At 36.7% G+C, this 19765-nt stretch overlaps 1 protein-coding gene across 1 annotated transcript in view; it reads left to right on the top strand.

Annotated features, from left to right (window-relative positions):
* The window catches only part of ASXL3 (additional sex combs like 3, transcriptional regulator), a 149847-nt gene that overhangs the window by 45485 nt on the left and 84597 nt on the right, over positions 1-19765 (top strand). Inside the window, exon 4 of the mRNA XM_008061042.2 lies at positions 11614-11735. Within this exon, the coding sequence (XP_008059233.1) occupies positions 11614-11735 (122 nt within the window). The remainder of the gene's footprint in view (positions 1-11613; positions 11736-19765) is intronic.

The following is a 19765-nucleotide window of genomic DNA, read 5'->3' as shown; positions in this document are numbered from 1 at the left end:
AGCCATAAAGGACAAAGTTACGGACTTTGTAGCAACTTCGATAGATTTAGAGTCTAACATACTTAGTGATCTATCATAGAAACAAAGAACTGAATACCACATTTTCTTACTCATAAGCGGACCCTGAACATTTACCATAATACTATAAGAAAGGATTTGGCAGTAGCAGGATGTTGCCAGAGGAGTGAGGGAGCACATAACATCAATAAGGGTACCTGATCTCAAATCAGGTGAAATGGGACAAAAGGGAGGCCCAAACTTTATGATGACCACTTATCTACCTAATCCTGAATTGTGCCTCACATTTGTAAAATAATAAAAAAAGGAAATCTTAGCTACTCAGTTCCACTTATTAACACTTGAATCCTTAGATAATGATCACAATGCTTTAGTCCTCTTCTTGGAATTAGTGGAGCAGGAAAATATTCTGTTAAAATGGGAGATGCTTTGCCAAAATATTTTGCTTTCAAATTCTGTTGAAAATTTTACAATGTGAGAAAAGTGTAATATATTACCGATTGTGGAATTTACAAAACACAAAATTATGATGATGCATATTTCTTTGGCTTCTAACAGTTTTCTGGTTAATAAAAATTAGACATATAGATTTGAGAAAGTAAACTGTTCAAATTTTACAAGCTAAGCTTTAGAGATCAAAGAGTGATTTAGGTGAATCACTTGATATATCTGTGTTGACAAGCCATGACCATTTACGCCTATATAAGTATAAATCTGTGTCACCCAAAGAAAATATTATGAATTTTATGGTCTATTTTAGTCATAGATTTACGGGTTTGTTTGTGTCTGAGTTGTTTTCTGAGCATAATACATTGGTATAGCATGAGTTTCCTCACACATATTAAGTTGACTTACAATGTGTTGCTGGTTTGCAGAACTCTTACATATTTTATATGAAATGGTGCCATCAGTAGACAGCCTTCACCCTCTTCATCCTCTAACTATAAATTGTTATTAATAAAAAAAAAGATGAGTCTCTCTTTTTGTGGTTCTAACATATTTCATGTTTAAAATCAACAATAACCTATTTTTTGTTAAATGAAGAAACTGGAGAATGTATAATTTTTATCCACAGAAATCAAAAAAGGTTCTGTCTGTTGTTAACCCTAATGACTTTCAGGGAGGAAGCTGCTCTCTAGCAAGGGGATTAAAAGTCTCTGTTGAGGAAAAAAAAAAGAGAGAGAACATGTAACCTATGTTTTAGACCTTAGATCCCAGGGTAAATAATGATTCCAACATTTGAAGAATTTTATGTGGTCCTTTTTCATTATTCGTTATGGCTGGTTTTATAAGTGGGTTTCTGATTGTGTGATTCTTGGCAGAGTTGTGTTAACTTAATGAAACTATTCAACTCACTCTTTGTTTTCATTGGCTCAGAGACCACAGTCTGAGGGGTCTTTTATCAAAAGTGGAAAGTGCTTGAAGGTGGCCTGAAGTGTGTGGATAGGCTTTTGATTGAGACATCAATTACATACAGATGAGGTGCTTCACAGAGAAAGTGGAAGGTATCGTCATAAAGGTTCAGGCACCCCTGGGGAGTAGTCACACTGACAGTTTATCAGGCAGTTTTTTTACAGGGGTAGAAGAAAGAAGAATGAGGGTGATGGTGGAGTTGTGAAGTATGTGTTGAGTAACTTTTGTAGATGTTGGTCACCTACTTTGTGTCTGTTTCCTCATGGTATTACCGGTCTTATTTTGTGGGAGGTTTTGCAATAGCTTGTCTGTGAAGGCTCCATTGTAGTTTTACATTGAACAATGTGTGGCTGCATCTTTGTGTACAAGAGGGTAGGGGCAGGAAGGTGTTAACAGACGTCAGAGTGATCATGAGGGAAGACAGCACAGCAAGGTCAGTTTCTACCTGGCAGCCATTCCTAAGAATCTTGCAGGTGAGAGAAGGGTATTCCTTCCACGTTTGTACCAGGTCCCCTGATTTTGCAGGTCGGGGGTGTTTTAAGCTAATTTGTCTTTCATCCAACATCTCCACATTTTGGTCAACAGTTTTGTTAGCTCATGGAGACACCTGCTCTACATTGGTGGCCTAGAGAAACTTAAATATGTGAAAATTATGTTGTTTTAGTTACACATGGAAGAAACTACAGAGGAAAGAGAATACTCTTCACAGTCAGAAATGACCATTGGCAGGATATGAGACTTCCTCTGCCCACTCTTTTCGCATTTTTTCCGTCTTTCATCCCAGCCCACAGATTATACTGTGCATGAGAAAGATGAAGGACTTCAAAAGATCCTGCAACCCTGAATTCTCTCTCATGCCAGCATTTTACTTAAGTCAGTCAATTCAATTAGACATTATTCTAACAGTAGATGACCAGAGGGATAGAACTCTCACAATCTCCCTTATATTGTTCCTCTGTGCTTTTGATAACCTTTGTAGTAAAGACGTTTTTCCGTATGTTGAAATCTTTTATGATTTAATTAAACTCATTTCCTCTTTTTTTTCTTTCTCTGGTGATGGAGAACAGCTGGTCACACTCTTCATCTTAACTTCTCCAAATGACTTATGCCAGCTCTTTCAAACATTACTTATAGATGCTATTTTTCATTTCTTTTATCCATTAGGGACCTTTTTTTCTTACATATTTCCTCTTGAACTGTGAACTTTGTTCTTGTGTAAATGGATTTTGGTCAGCTTTAGCAGTCCAGAGTCGTGGAGGAAAAAAAGTTTTCTTTTTAAGTGCGATAAAGTGACCCATTTAAGTATCCTTTCCCCTCTTTTCTTGTGTTATGAAAGAAAGGTTTCAACATATAAAGATAAAGATTGGGAAGAGAGTATGATCTCATAATAAAAACAAACTATTGCTCAAGTAAAAACAAAATTAAAGGTATTCCTTCAACAACTCAACTAGCCAATTTTCTGGTTGATTTATATGGTCTGTGAGTGTATCTATGAACAAAGCACCCATTTTTAAAGTACTTTTTCATTGATGCCAGATAATTCATTATCGCCTTTGTCTTATAGTATGTAACTGTTTCTCAAACAGCAACCTTGATACCTAACCTAACTCCCTTTAATGTACACGGGAGTTGATATTTTATGTATTGAAGTATTGATATAAAGTAATTAGTACTGATGCCCATGAGTGAAACACTTACCCTTGATCCATGCCAACCTTTTGCTGATATTCTTCCTCTCTACTTTTTTCTATTTCTCATTTTCTAGGTCGATTGCTTTATTTCTGTGCAGTTGTTTAGAAACATGATGCAGTATGGAAGATCACAGGTGTTGTGCCAGTATGAAAGAAATAGCCTTTAATGTTTTTTCCCACATAAGCCTCATCTAGTGTTATTACTCTCCATCACCTTGAGAGAGAAATCTTTATTGTTGTTGTTGTCATTTTTGTTTTGGATATCTGCATTTGTATAGCTAAATTGGCCTGACTGGAAAATTGAGTACTTGTAGGAGAGATTCCTATAGCTAGATCTTCAGTGTGTAAAATGTTCTCCCTGGTTACCTTTGGAGCTACAGTGTTCTACCAGTGTAAACCAAAGTTATGTGAACCATTTGTCGATATTGTAATGAAGTTGTGGTGTATCCAGTTCTGTGACAGGTGAAGAGCATTGGCAGCCCATGATATTAGCTACCAGAATCATTAAGGGGTTCAGCATGATTATTTCTTAGGAGTATGTTCTTACTGAGATACGTTGCTGGTATAATTATTATCTGATTTGCCATTCACCTTTGTTTATTTTGTTCTTTTTTTCTGAAAACGTCTTCTGTATAAGAAGAGGGTTTCACTGGGCTATTGAAGCAGATTATAAAATAATATTAAAAATTTCATTTATATTATTTGATTCATAGAAGATATTGTTCCAAATATTATCAAGAGCATCAATGCTTGTAATGTTTAGACTCCTAGTGCAATAAAAGTATCTTAGGAAAAATTGCTGTTTCCATTATTTTATTGCTTGTATTGCTCTATTCTATTTAACTGATGGCTTTTCTTGGCATCTTATATCCTTATAATGTTTTCTTTTAACGCAGAAGGAAAATTTGCTTAATCCCGAATATTATACCAATCTTGGAGCAAGGAATGTTTTTAGAACGAGCAACTCTCTTTAGACTGAGTCCAAAAAGGATGAAAGAATTACCTTTTTTATGAACAAAATGGAGTTCAGGAAAGATTTCATTGAGGTCAGATGGGTTTCCCTGTTCTTCAAGTCATTTTGGGGGAGCCGTGTATATATCTGTATATACCCAGAATATCTGGCATACACAATTCCAAATGTAAGTACTGTACATGAAACAAATTACAACCCAAACATAAACTTTTTGATTATTTGCCATCTGGGTATACTTTTGAATCATCTATTTATTGATCTTTGAAAACAAATTTTTGTTATTGCTGTTAAGTTTTCATAGGCAGTTTTTTCTTTTAGGTAGAATTAATAGTTTTATGCCATTATACTTTGAAAAAAATATGTTTAAAAGACAGTGACCTTAATATCAAGACTTGGATCTTGTTAGTGTGTCCCCTCTGCATTCTTATGTGGTGACTGGCATGAAGAAAAGAGCTCTCTAACAGTTGTATGATTGAATGACAGATTAATAAACAAATAAGCTTCCTCTAAGACTCAAACCTCTTGAACTGAAAGATTTTTTTGCCTAAAGCGGCATTATTGGATACTGCTATGATGCTACTGTAATGTAACAAATTACCAAATTGTTGCAAAGTAAGGTTTTAGCCTTAAAATTTTATTTTGAGTGCATTGAAAACTGTAGTATTAAAAGTACTGAGACTGTGCAAATGCCAGACCCACTTGGCATGAGATAATCTGTTTTTATTTTTACAAAGTTGTAATATTTCTATTCACATGTTTATTAAAGGGACACAAACTTTAAAAATAGTTATTGAATTTTAACAATGTGCCACCATGCTATTCCTAATATACTAGGTATTTTTAAAGTTTCTTATTCATAAAAATTTTTTCAAGCCTATAGTCTATGTCAGCATCATTTATACAAAGAACTGCTGTGATTTGACCGTATCTAGTTTGATTGTTCAGAAAATTGAAAAGGAGTTTTTAGAAAGAGAACTGATAGAAATGAAATTCTATCAAAGGGTGCTTCTGTCCTTGTCTCTTTAGAATTTGAACACCCAATTTTCTGAACTTGTTACTTATCAGGTTGCTCAGTGGGACATATGGCAATTAATAGTAGAAAATATCTGTGTTGCGGTGACTGTGTAATGTACAGATTCTGATCTGTGTTGTGGTTCTGCGCCTACACAGCTTCTGCCATTTTATGTAAGCATTGAGATTTCTAATTCTGACTTTTAAATTTTATTTTTATTTCCCTATGCAAAATCACAAAACGGTGACTTTCCCCTTAAAATAAGGCAATGAGTAAGAATGGCAAAGGGAAATACATCTATAATTAATGACAGGTCAAGCAACTTTCCATTGATTTGGCATGGGAAGTTTTATAGCTTGACTTTTATATTTTCCCTAAATACTTTAGATTAATTTTTAAAAATAATCTGAGAAGACTTCTGTTTTCAAATTTAAAACAATTCATTTTTATGCATGCTTTTCCATAGAAAAGTAGCTTTGTTGACCTTTGTTTTCGTAAATTCTTATTTGAAATTGTAACTGAGAAGTTAATTTTAAAAGTATGTGCTGGCCGGGCGTGATAGCTCAGTCTGTAATCCCAGCATGTGGGGAGGCTGAGTTGAGAGGACTGCCTGAGCCCGGGTTTCAAAACTAACCTCAGCAACCTGGTGAGACCTTGTCTCTACAATAAGTCACAAAAACTAGTCAGGCATGGTGGTATGCATCTGTAGTTCCAGCTACTTGGAAGACTGAGGTAGAAGGATCTCCTGAGTCCAGCAGGTCGAGGCTGCAGTGGTCGTGAGCATGCCACTGCACTCCAGCATGGGGAACAGAGTGAGACTCCGACTCAAAAAAAAAAAATGTACTTTAGATAAGAACTTAATTTTTGTTACATTTAATAAACATGAATAGATCAACTGTTTCATGCGTATAAGTAAGCCCTTGTGTTGCCAAGTTTGCGGCTACTGAGGCAGACAACAGCATCAGGGTTGTAGGGATTGTCATGAATTCATACACTAGGTCCAAGGAAGCATAATACCTCAGAGACTGGGATAGTCAGGGAAGATGTGGGGGAAGCAATTCAGATTTTGATTTGCCAAGACTGTCTGCCAGGTAGAATGATGGGGTAGGACGTTTGGAGGAGGGACTGTCCGAGCAAGTGCAACAAACACAGCAAGTTGATGTGTTCGGGAAATACATCTCGATTGACTGAATCCGTGAGAGTGGGAGTTGGGAAGGCAGGCAAAATGTGAGACTAGAAATAGAGATAATCAAATTTGCATTCTGATTGCTCCCTTCTTTGTACCTTGGATTGTAGATCAAAGTTAGAATTGTGGGTGTCCACTTATACACCTGTCCGCCAGCAGATTAGTAATTAAATTAGGAGGGAATACCACCTATATATTCTCTTGTACTCAACGTTTTTTTTTTTTTTTTTGAGTTGGAGTCTCACTCTGTCACCAAGATTGGAGTGCAGGCCACTCCCGGCCACCGCAGCCTCAACCTGCTGGGCTCCGGCAATCCCGCCTCAGCCTTCCAAGTTGCTGGAACGACAGGCGCGCTACCACGCCCGGCTGATTTTTTGATTTATTGTAGAGATGAGGTCTCACCAAGTTGCCCAGGTGGGTCTCGAACCCGCAAGTTCAGGCAATCCACTCACCTCAGCCTCCCAAAGGCGCAGGATTACAGGCTGAGCCAATGAGCCCGGCTGCACTCAACTTTTAAGGTATGAGCATTAACCCACATTTTCTAGTTCAATGGTACTTTCAAGTTGAATGGCAAATATAAAGGAAGGAGAAAGACAACTTGGAGACACTGAGAAAAGAGATGGAAGTCCATAGTTTTGCTAGAGTAGTCACCAGTTTTCTAGCCTTCAAAGCTGTCTCATGACTACCTGTTATCTTCCACTTCCTTTGCTCCCAGATCTTCTTTCTTTTTTTTTTTTTGAGTTGGAGTCTCACTCCGTCACCCAGATTGGAGTGCAGTGGCCACTCCTGGCCACCGCAGCCTCAACCCACTGCGCTCCGGCGATCCTTCCACCTCAGCCTTCCAAGTAGCTGGAACTACAGGCGCGGGCTACCACGCCCGGCTGATTTTTTATTTATTGTAGAGATGAGGTCTCGCTGCCCAGGTGGGTCTCGAACCCGTGGGCTCAGGCAGTCCACTCACCTCAGCCTCCCAAAGGTGCAGGATTACAGGCTGAGCCACCTAGCCTGGCAGATCTTCTAAACAGACTATTTTAAGGGAGGGGTTTGGGAGGATGAGTGAGAGTAGAGGTAGGTGAGAGGTAAATTTAAAATCAGATTAGCTTTTAACTTTGATTTTGTCTTGCATAATTTTGACAGGCAAGCAGAATACAAACAAATAGTATTTCTATACTGTTTTTTTAAAATGCTGAATGATAAAAGTTCTAGGGAGAAGTAGTAATGGTCTTTTTTGTTTGTTTCCTCATCTTCAGTTTTTCATAGTTTTTTGATAGGTTGAAATAGCATTAAGACATACTAAGAAGTTTGTTTTGAAAATGATTCATCTTTTTTTACCCAGCTTTATTTGCTTTCTTTGCACTCCATTCAAGAGCCACCTATCAAAAGTGCAGACTGTCTTGTAGAATATTGAAGTATAATATCCTGCTATTAGTTTTGTGATCATGCCAGTGCACAGTTAGAAAAAACAGCTCCCATTCTGTCCTGAATGCCAAGAAGCTATCACTTTCTAAGCTGCATGTCGATGTTTGATATTTATTGGGTAAAACATCTGTCCTAATTCTTCGGTTTCCTGGCTTCTGTTGTAATTTTACATGCAGAGGATTTCCCCTGATCCTTTCTTTAACATTATTTTTTTCCTTTGGCTTATATTTTAGAGGCCAAACTCAGTTCCTTAGATAAATATTCAAGCAACTGTTTAAAATGAGCTCTTCATTATTTATCTATCACATCTATTATTAAGAAAGCCCAGAGAATAAGTAAAAGTGAAAACTTTGCATTTTGTCAGAATACGTATCTGCATGAACCCACACAATCCAACTAGACTGCAGAAAAGAAGTGTTTTTAGATTTAGCCATCCTCATGTCAGATACATGGAAAAAAGAATGAACAAAGCAACTCAGATACCCATGAAAAAGGTCCATAATTTGTCAGTACTTTAAAAATGTATATGAGCACACTGTGTGAAGCCTATGGATAAATTACAAGTGAACCCCATCCACTTTTTCCTGTCTTGATTTTTCCCTTAAAAATTAACCTTTTTAACCCAAAGGAGCAATCACCAATATATTTTATTTTCCATTACATTTTGCTTTTTTTTAAGGTTCTATGGTTATTGTATCAGAAGTAATTAATTCAGTAAAAATGGTTTGATCCAGAGAAATAAGTGTCAGGACCAACTTCCAGAAAGAGAGATCAGGGAGAAAAATGACTACCTGGTACAGGAATACTCATGATGCTTTACTTGGCTCTAGAATGGAGTGCAACAGAAAGCAAATAAAGCTGAGTAAAAGAAGATGAATCATTTTCAAAACAAACTTCTTAGTATTTCTTAATGCTGTTTCAACTCTGTTGTCCTTCCCCTCCTCTGAAGTTCTGGGCTCTAAATTGAACCTAATCTTCCTTTTGGAAACAACATATGTAAATGCATGGGAATCACTGTCAACACAGTGCCATCATAAATTTAAACCAAAGTATGTAAAGCATATCTGTTGATACTGAAATAGGTATCCCAAAATCTGATGGTTTCCTATGTCAGAAAGAAATATACACAGTGTGGTTGGCAGCTGTTATCCTCAGGAAGTATGGCCACTTGTGTAGCGGTCTGAAAAGAAGAAACAAGCTTTTCATTATACATGCACTAGGTCACAATTTCTTGTTCTTTAATTCTGCTGTATTGAGGTATATCTTTGAAAGACTTAAGGAATAATAACATTTCCTAAACAAATTGGTTGTACATTTGAATGTAGATGTCCAGTATACAGAATAATTCTTTTATTTTTCCATAAATTTCCTAATCTCTATGGACTGTATTTGATTCTCCTTTTAAACTAAGCAGTAGGTTTCCAGTTTTGAGGTAGATATGCCAATCTTAGAATGTTAAGGTAATAAAACATTTTTTGCTAATGCACACTTACCTTTTGGCTGGGCTTATGTTAGGTCTGTTCAATTGGAATTATATATCCCTTCGGCCACCTTTCTGTCACCATCTCAGTTTGTCATACTTCATAGAGACATTGAAAAGGCTGTCTGTATAGTCAGTATAAACAGTAGATTTATCTTTAGAATATAAATTGATGATTATTTCTAATATTTATTGATAAGAAGCTTTAGCAAAGTATTACAATTTACTCTAGTGATCATTTTGAGAAGAGAAGCCTAGAAACCTTAGTTTACGCAAGCAATATTATAAAGTATTTTCTAACTAGAACATTTAGATGGTCTTAAGGAAAAATATCATATAGTGTCAAGTAAAAAGTTACCTTATCTTCAATTAAAGGACTTTTCTCACCATATCTCTCCTTTAATCTTTTTGTTACTTCCACCATAGTATTTTCTGGGCTCATCACTCTCACCCACCATTCTCAATTTTTTTTTAATGTCTGGGACTCACTGACTTGTTCTCCCCTGCCTTTGTTAAATTCTTGTTTCACTACTCCAATACCATGCAACTAAGCAACTAAAATATACTTTTTAAATTAATTTTTTTTTAATAGAGGCAGGGTCTCTCTTTGTCACTCAGGCAGGTATACTGGTGAGATCATAGTCCACTGCAGCCTCAAACCTCTGGACTCAAGTAATCCTGCCACCTCATCCTCCTGAGTAGCTTGGACTACAGACATGTGCCACCACATACTATGTTGCCCCGGCTAGTCTGAAACTGCTGACCTCTAATAATCCTCTTTGCGTTGGCCTCCCATTGGGATTACAGGCATGAGCCACCATGCCCAGCCAAATTACACTTCTTTAGACATGAAATTTTTTGTATCAGGTCTTGATTTTTGAAGCCAAATGTCTTCAGTAAAAAAGTCATGGGCTCAGCAACTGGAATGGACTTGTCTTGGGTTCCATCACTGCTGTTTAAATGGCTATGTGACCATGGGCAAGTTATTTAGCTTTTTTTGTGCTCTGATTTTCTTCCTGTAGTATAGAGATAATACTTTTTTGGTCTTAAGAGACAGCTGCAAAGTTTAAATGAGATCACGTATAGAAAGTGCCTAAAAATTATTTTATTTTCCTAGACTTGTTTATTTGTCTTTCTGATGACTTTCTGTATTAGCAATTTAATTAACTTTTTTTCCCTCAAAATTCTCTGTCGTGGACCATATGTTCACCTCAGGCAAGGTGTGATTGAGTCTGTCAAAAGCAACTTGAGTGTCTTCAATGCTGCACATGTGCCTATGCTTACATTTTTGACTACAATAATTTTGCCTCCTTCATTTTCCTTTAAAACTCAAGTCACCCGTGAAGTATACCTCATATCTTTAAAATAAAAATAAAGAAATAAAACTGAAGTCAGAATTCTCCCCAGTTATCATTACTTGGGAGATATTCTTGAATTTGCATTAACCCTGGTCCCCTTATAAAGTCATATTTTGAACTTTTACAACATATTCTCAGGTTATTTTCTTCCACCTGAATTCTTGCTTCTTACCTTTGACATATGCCTCCATTGCCTGCATTCTGCAGCTAATCATAGTACTTCTCATTTTGATTTTCCAGACTCCTTGTCAGTGTATACAGAAAAAGGCTTGCATTTGTGTTTCTGCCCAAGCCATTTCAGTGTGAAGGTCCCTCAGTTTGAGAAGTCAGAAGGGGACTCAGAAGTGTCTCCGTTTGAGGAGGACTGAAGGCAGAGTTCTAGCTCAAGCACAGGCTTCAAATGATCTGTGGGCTTTCTTTGATCATCCAAGTCAAAGAGAGGTTGATTCTTTTAAATGTCAGACTTTTGGAAGAAAATGTCTTCTATAGAAGGAAAGCCTGACTGCTAAAAATGGGCAGGAGTATATTATAATCTGCAGAGAGTATCACTGTCTTGAAAATAATTGTCTAGAAAATAATCTCAGATTCCATTTTTCCTTCTCTATGCTATATGACTTAGCCCAGAGGAGAGATAAACTGTCCCAGTAGGTAATAGATTCTAAATAGAAGAATCATAATACCTGTGAGGCTGGGTAGCTTTAAAACAATTTCATTAATTTGGACAGAATCTTCAGAATATAATGCATTTCCCAATCTCCATATTCAAATTCAGATATTATCTATTGACTCCTAACTCTTGAGGCAGATATGATAGCTCTATGACACAGAAATTATTATCAATTAGTGGGTAAGGACAGAGACTTAAAAAGGTTAAATGGAACTTTGGCCACATAATTATTTGATGGTTTCTCCTCTTCAAGTCTAGATACTCTTCTTTTTGCTGTGCTCTTTTGCTTTATTTTAGGTATCCATTTTCAGCTAGAGAAAAGCTCCAAGTGAATAATTACAGTAGATATAAAAAAAGGAATTCAAATTAGTAATATCATTATCTCTCTGTTTCTAGTTTGTTCAAAGCAGGTAACTGATGAAGCATCTTCCACTCGAGATTCAAGCCTTACTAACACAGCAGTGCAAAGCAAGTTAGTGTCTTCCTTTCAGCAACACACCAAAAAGGCTCTTAAACAGGTAAGGTAGCTGCCATTTGTTCTTTGTCCTTCAGTTCTACCTACTTTAGGTACTATGTGTTATACTGATCAAGTAAAATAAGTAAGAACCTAACAATCAGAAAGCAATGGGGATGTCCTGAATTCACCCATATCTATAATATGCAATTCAATAATTTTAATGTATGCTAGAAACTAGGAGAGGCTTGAGCGAGAGCTTTAATGTAAAATAGAAGAAGGAACATGTGCCTGGAAACATAAAAAATTGTATTAAGATGTATATGTGTGTGATTTATAGTACATCTATTGAGTTCATAAATGCGTATTTTAAAAGTAATGTCTCTATGGCTCAATTGTGTTTATCCAATAGCTAGTGTTAAAAAGTAATGATAGTGTCTTGCTTCTTGCTGAGATGCATTAAGTTACAAATCAGACATACAGGGAGCATGGCTTACTTAGATCTAGAATATCCGTCAGTGAGTGTTGTTTGGTGCTGAATGGCAGTTACCTTTGCAGCATCATCCTGATAGCACATAAGCATACTGACCTGAGTGACCTTGCACTGTGATGGTAATAGGGAGGAATGGTTATAAGGCTTGGCTGGGTGTGTGGACATATCCTGGTTTGAATCCTTGCCATCCACCTTGTGACTGTTGGCAATCCCCTTCTTCATGCTGAATCTCAAATTCCTTATCTAAAACATGTGGAAAATAGTAATGATGGTGAATGCTGCCCTACTCATAGATGCTGAGTTTTGCAGAGAAGAAAAGGAAGAGATGGTGTGGTTACTTGGGATCACTGCATGATGATAATACCAAGAGTGTCAGTAGATGGAAGGCTCACATAATTCACCCTGAATTCATGGTTTTCCCTTTTTTGTGTGCTTTGCTTTTGCACTCTGATCTTTCTGTAACAACCCCCCTCTAACCTTTCCTTGATGACCCTTACCAGGTTCAGGAAAAGGGGTATCAGTCTAGTGATATATTTATAACAAGGAAAAGAGAAACTGTTTTCTAAAAAGTAGTTAATTTTTAAAAACCTTCTACCAATTTCTAAAGTGTCTTAATAGTCACATTCAATCTTCTAGACTTAGAGCCTCTCTTCCTATCTTTTCCCCTATCTGAGATAAGAAAATGTGGGAATGAAGCTTAATATTTTGTACTGAATTATATTACCTTTTTATTCCATATTAATTATTAAAATTGCATTTCCATTCATTGGTATTATATTTAAGGTAATAATGATATTTAATCCTGCATAGGTCAAGTAATCTTTGGGAAGCTTGCCATTTATATCATTGATTTTGTGAAATGTTTTAGATGCCAGAGAACAAAACTGAAATCAGTGTTGAGATCCCTTTTTAATTGATGAAATAAAAGATGGATGTAGGTAAGGAAGCCAGGGCAAAGACTTTTTCAGGCAGCAAATAAGATACAGGTAATAAAATACTAATCAGGATAAAACAAAAGATACAAAACTGGACACTTGTAGCTGTGGCATTTAAGAACCATAAATGGGATCATAAAAGAAACAGATTCTTCTGGGGTTCAGTGACTCGGAAAATGTGCATACTGTGAAATCTTTCTGCATGTGAATGGGAAGATAAAGATTCAAGTCTTTGTGTTGTTATAGCTCATTATTTTTTGCTTTCTTCATTTTAGTTTTAATTTATCTGAACACTTTTTTGTAATTATTAAAACATTACACAACTTGTGCGTGGATTTTGTTTTGTCTTGTTTTGTGGAGCATGTGTTCATGGGAACAACCACCTGCTTGCTTAGGGTTTAAGTATTGTTTTAAGAAACCTGTCCTGTAAGCCTCTTAATGTCCTGAAAGAGTTATTTATTTATCTCTTAAAACTTCTATTTTATAACCAAGCAGCAAATTAGTTACCAGGAGAATATGACTCAATATATAGAAGATATGCTAATATTTGATTAATAATCAAATTCATATTGGAAATATATTTAGAAGAAAAGCTGTTCTTGCAGAATTTTGCCCAGATTCCATGTAATTGCTGAATTTCTTAAGACAGCATTGCAAAAATTGACTGAACATGCAGCATTTTAAATTGTAGCAACCTCAGCAAATCTGCAGCTTTCTTTTCTTTAGGATAGTTGAATAACATGACCATGTAAAATTATTTGTAAGTGTATTATATGCATATATATAATATATATATACACACACACATACATATGAGTGTATTTATATGTGGTGTTTTGTGTTTGTGAATATATGTTTTGTGCATATGTATACAACCCACAAGATATAATCATATTGAAGCTGGGACCAGTTGAATGACCTTCATAATAATTACAATAACTAATATTTACCTTTTCTGATAGGACATTATTCTCTTCATTTTACCTGTAATTTGCCATTTAAATCTCATGCAAATACCTTGAAGTGTGTACTCTTATTTTCACTTTTCAAATGAAGAAACTAAGGCCCAGATAATTTAGATAACTTGCCCAAGATAAGATCACTCAGCGAGTAAATCTTGGAGCTGTCATTTGAATCTTGAATCATAGTTTCCAATTCTACCCTTTTCTCTAATACTGCCTTTCAGCATATAGTATGTAATTACCTAGATCAATTTTTGATGCTATCCAAGGAAATGTACATTCTTGAGTTTCTGTATAGCATAAGGAAAGCAATGCAGATTACTTATTAAGAATAGCACCTCTGAACGTACTGCTTATATTCAACTCAGTACCAGTTCATGTTAATGGCACATCCTTAAACATTTAAGCCATTATTTTTTATTATAAATATATTCTGATTCAGCATTAGTAGTCCAATGCTACATCAGCCAGTATGGACTCTTAGAAAGATGTAGAACAAAAAAACTTCTAAAAACCTAATAGCATTATAAGTATAATAAATAATAATAATTTAAAACAAACCCCCTTGCAAAATAGGTCAGGCATAATTTCCCAGGCTGAAGCCCCCACCAAAAGCACATTGCTATAGAGAATAGAGTCTCTCTGACTTCACAGCACTGTTGATTGCAGAGTAACCATAGGCTGGACAATCTAGAAGCTATAGTGACCCTTGGCTGTTGACATAGAGTATTTTCATTGCTCCCAAATATTCAGGTCCCTTTTACTTTCTAATCATCAAAACATTAGTTAACATCATATGTTGGGTATAATTGCATGAATGATATATTGTGATTTCAGTAGTAGTCTTTTTGTTGTCGTTGTTCCTGAGTAAGCATATTCAGAAGCCTCCAGAGAGCGGCAGATTGGGGATTAATACCTTGTTCCCTGTCTTTGTTCTGCCTTGGTATTTTTGTTATCATGCCCCTAAAAAGTGTGAAATGATTAGATTATGAATTTTAAAGAAAGATGATTAAGATTAAATGTGGAAAGTTTAAGCAGAAGAAAATGAAGGATTAAAGATGAATGAGTTTTGTTATAGCAAGTAACATGGTTGTGAACATAACCTTTGTGTGTTGTTTCTGTTGGTTTATTGGACTTTCTTCATTATTTATTTGGGGTGGTAGAATTTATTCATAAAGTTGCAGATCCTTTTCCTTTTTGATATTGCAAAGCAGATATATTCTTCGTATTTCACTCTAGCTTTGCATGTTTGACCAATACTGTGAAATTCCAAAGGTTATCTGGCATGATAGCAGTTTCTGAACATGGGCATTGACATTTAGCATACTAGCAACAAGGCGGGTTATTGGTGCTTGACATAGCCATCTGTTTCTTATGTATATATTTCTAATTATTTAAGTTTTAGCATTCACAGCATGTGATATTTTCAGAATTTCAGTGGAAGAATGCATTCAGTGCATTCTTAAGTTACTTGTTGATGTTGTTTCTTTATTAAAATAAAGCAGGCATCACTTGCTTAAAATTCCAAGTTAACACAAAAGCCTCTGATTTGAAGTTTTATTTCATTTTTCCATTAGGGTAGAAATGAAAACCAATCCATATATTTAGAATTATCTGACAAGCTTTCTGACTAAAAAATGAAATGTTTATTTAAAGTTTTTTTTCCCTCTCTTTTTGCAAGAAAGCATTGAAATATGTCTCCAGAGAAAAGCATACTCAGTCAGCATCTTTTGATTTCTTTCCTTTCACTTAAAGCCAGAGTTGAATTGATGTGAGTGTGATACAATCTTTATTTTTCCTAGACTGGTTTGGCTATGTTTTGTTTGCCTCCTTTAAAAAGTACATTTATTTCCAGGTTTAAGCCTGTAAATTTCTTTCATATTGAATGATACCTGGATGTGTTAAAATTGGTAAGTCCAGTTTTGCTTCATCTTACAACATTGCAGATATTCAAATTGTGCTCTGTAGTTTGGGCAATAGAACATTATACATGTGAGCAGCTTGAAGGTACATTCTATCATAGTAGACTGCATTTACAAGCACCACCTGCCTGTTTATGTAGGCTCTGATATTGCTCTCTTTCTGGATTTGAAATGGCAGGATTTGAAGTTGTTCAATAAGATAGTCCATTCATGTTCCAAAGTACAGCTAAGGCTTGAGACAGTTAGAGGTGCTTCATTGATATCAATCCCTTAAAATGAATCCAGACTAAAATAGTAAGACTAATTCTATAATACCAGTGTCAAAGTAAAACCATGTTATAGGCTGACAGGGCCACTACAAGCTAATTAAGATTCTGATATGGAATAGACAAAGTTATCACAACATGAAAAAACATCCCTCTTTTAGAGTATCCTTATACAGGACGCACCCTCCACAACCCTCTAAAGTGACCCTCCTAATCCTGTTTTCTTACTATGTTACATAGATTTATATTTCCCAGGCTGTGATATACCTAGATTTAGATAATTGTAAGTTTAATTGCAGATAACTTCTATTTTATATGTATCATAATATAAAATAGGAATTTTTGTGTTTTCTTAGAATTTAACACAAGCTCAAAACTGAGAACAATATAATACAACTATGTTTTGAAGAGAGGTGTGGGACACAGCTTCAAAGGTCTTATTAATAGGAGGCCAGATGGTTCATTGAACATTCCCCAACAGATACATTTTTTACCTCAAAATTCATCACACACACACACACACACACATACACATGCACACACAACATGCACTTATGCAGACATGAATGCACATGTGGGTGTGTCTGTATATTCTAAATCTTGAATTCTTATATTTTGAAGAATTATGGGACCTGGAGAATTCTGAAGGCAGAGATCTGACCATAGTGGCTAGGCAGAAATAAAGTATTAGGATATTCTTTGTGCAGTGGGACAAGGATGCTGAGTGTACTTGTGGCCTGCATAGGAGTTGTGCAGTTACGTAAACATGGGAGATTTCTGAAGACCTTGCTCCAGAAAGCTGTCCATTTAGGTGAGAGGAGCACAGGTATGTAGAACCTATGGTAGAGGAAGACTGGAGGTCAACCATGAGGAGCATGGTCCATGTCAGGGTAGAATGTAGTTTCAGAGGCCTCACCACAAAGGTCTCTGAAGTATCCCCTAATGCAGACCATAAAAATCTAGCCCTTCTGCCTTCCAGAATGTTGGTTATGAGAACACTAATTAAGACAACTTCATCCTATTCTTCTCATTCCTCCTTCTCAATCCTGATCCTGGGGGACACAGTAGGGAAAAAAAGAGGGAGAAGAAGATGGGAGAAGAATAAAATCAAGAATCCTGTCTCCAGTGAAACTTCTGACCCAAGCCATAGATAGGCATGGCCTCGGGAGGGTGGAAAGAAAGCTATATATTTGATCTTTTGTTTTCCAACCTGAAATGAAAGTGAAACTGTATACATACTCAAAGTTTACCACAGAAACTGCATTCCACATGAAATACTGTTCAGAAATGAGAAAGGGAAATTGGTCAGAGCATATAGTAATATAATATTAGAAGAATAAATGTATTTGTTGATTGTTCCATGCGGATTTTGGCCTCTTAAATAAATCACATATATTTTAAAGAGAGATAAATGGAGGCTTCTCTCTCTCTCTCTCTCTCTCTCTCTCTCTCGTAGAGAAGGGACTCACTATATTGCCTAGACTAGTCTTGAACTCCAGATTTCAAGTGATCCTCCTGCCTTGGCTTCCCAAAGCACTGGGATTACAGGTGTGAACCACCATACCTGGCTGGATTTTCTGTGTTTAATAAACTTATGCCTGAGACCTACTACTGTATTCCAGGTTCTCTTCTAAGCACTCAGGGATATGTCAGTGAACAAAACAGACAAAAACCCCTGTCTTTTGTAGAGCCTATCTTCTAGAATAGGGAAGGGAGGAAGTTATAGCTTTAAGCAGTATGCTGAAAGACAGTAAGTTCATGAAAAAAAGAAAAGCCGAATGGGTCGTGGGGATGGAGAATACAGTGGGAAAAGTAGTACAGTAGTCTGTTCCTCCTTATCCATAGGGAAGACATTCCAAGACCCTCAGTGGTTGCTGAAACTGCAAATGGTATAGACTACATTTTTTCTAATATGTACATGCCTATGATAAAGTTTAATTTCTAAATCAGGCACAGTAAACGGTGAACAATAACTAATAAAAGCAATTATGACAACATACTGTAATAAAGGTGATGTGCATATGGTGTCTCTCTCTCTCTCAAAATATCTTAAGATATTCAGACCATGGGTAACTGAAACTGGAATGTGAAACTGCAGATAAGGGGGAACTGCCATGTCTGAGCGAAGGCTTGATGAATATGAGGAAGCACACCATTCAGGTGTCTGAGGGAAGAGTGTATCCAGCAGAGGAGAGCTGTAGCAGAGGACAGAAGTGTGTCTGGAGTTTTCACAGATGGGACAACTCAAAATGATCAGAGTTAAGGAACTCATGCAAGGTGTGGGATACAATGCATTTTAGCAGTGAAGCCTTAAAAGTATTCACTGAATAATGAATCCAGGAAGATAACAGTTATTTGTTGGATGACCCCATGCCTCCTCTTTGCTGTGCCCCTTTCACATCTTTGGTGCTAAAGTGCTAGTGTGGCGACTTCAAGCTGCAGAAAAGCAGTTGGGTAGCAGGGCTACCTTTGCATTGAACATAAGGCTGCTGTTTGTAAACCCTTGGCAACCATTTTGGAGAAGTCTGTGCTGTCTCTGCTAACCTTCTAGTCCTTTTCTCCAGCTACACTGGTTTTCTTATTCCTGGACCACCAGGGTCCTTCCTGCTAGGAGTCTTGATATTGCTGCTTTTACTTACCAGGGACCCTACAATTTTCACACTACGGTTTCTCCTTGTCATTTGGGTCTCACCTCCTGTGTCGCCTCCAGAGAAGAGCCTTTTCTAGGTTTGTTTCCTCCCCTCATTACTCTACCTCAACTTCCTGGCATAATTTTCTTGCACTTGAATGTATGTGAAACTACTATATTTATTTTATGTGTTTCCTTGTCAGTTTTTCACTAAAATGAAAATAATTAAAATAAAACTTCTCTGCTATGGGCCAGCAGTGCTTATACTGTAGAAAAAGTGAGTAAGTCCTCAAGAATGCATTTGTTGCAGACAGGATAAATTATATAAATATTAAAAAGTGACATTTACTGAGTATTTACTGTGTGCTGTAAACTGGGCTAAAATATTGTTGCAGATTTTCTATTTGAAGCATCTTGTCAGCACGATTGTCTCTGTTTTGCAGGGACATTTGCCCAAGTGATTTCCCTAGCATTATGCAGCTATTTAAATCTTCCTCTGACTCTACAACCCTTTACGATGGCACCGCACTGCCATTAAGACAGCTCTGTGGCCCCCGTTCCTCTGCAGTTCAGCACATGAGAAGAGAGATTTTAATAGCTATAGCGGGCAGTGGTCAAACTCACTTATTTGTGGGAGGGGGGAGCATAGTGTTTAGTAGATCTCAAAGACTGTTGCCCTCTTGCTGACTTTGGCCAGCTGTCATCTTTGTTTGGCAGATTGTTTAAAAACAGACTCACCTCAGAATCTAGATTTGAATGACAGCTGCCCCCTCTGATGGGGCATGTCTGTTCCTGCTCGCCACAGCCTCCCCTTTTGTCCTTGTCTTACCCCTAGCTGGCCTGGTCCAAAAGGCATTGTATATTTTTCGGAGGACTGTGGGGAGATG

The sequence above is a fragment of the Carlito syrichta genome, unplaced genomic scaffold (assembly GCF_000164805.1).
Source record: "Carlito syrichta isolate Samal-C Ts95f unplaced genomic scaffold, Tarsius_syrichta-2.0.1 Scaffold304984, whole genome shotgun sequence".
In the NCBI taxonomy this organism is placed as follows: domain Eukaryota; kingdom Metazoa; phylum Chordata; class Mammalia; order Primates; family Tarsiidae; genus Carlito; species Carlito syrichta.
This window is presented reverse-complemented; position numbering and strand designations above follow the sequence as displayed.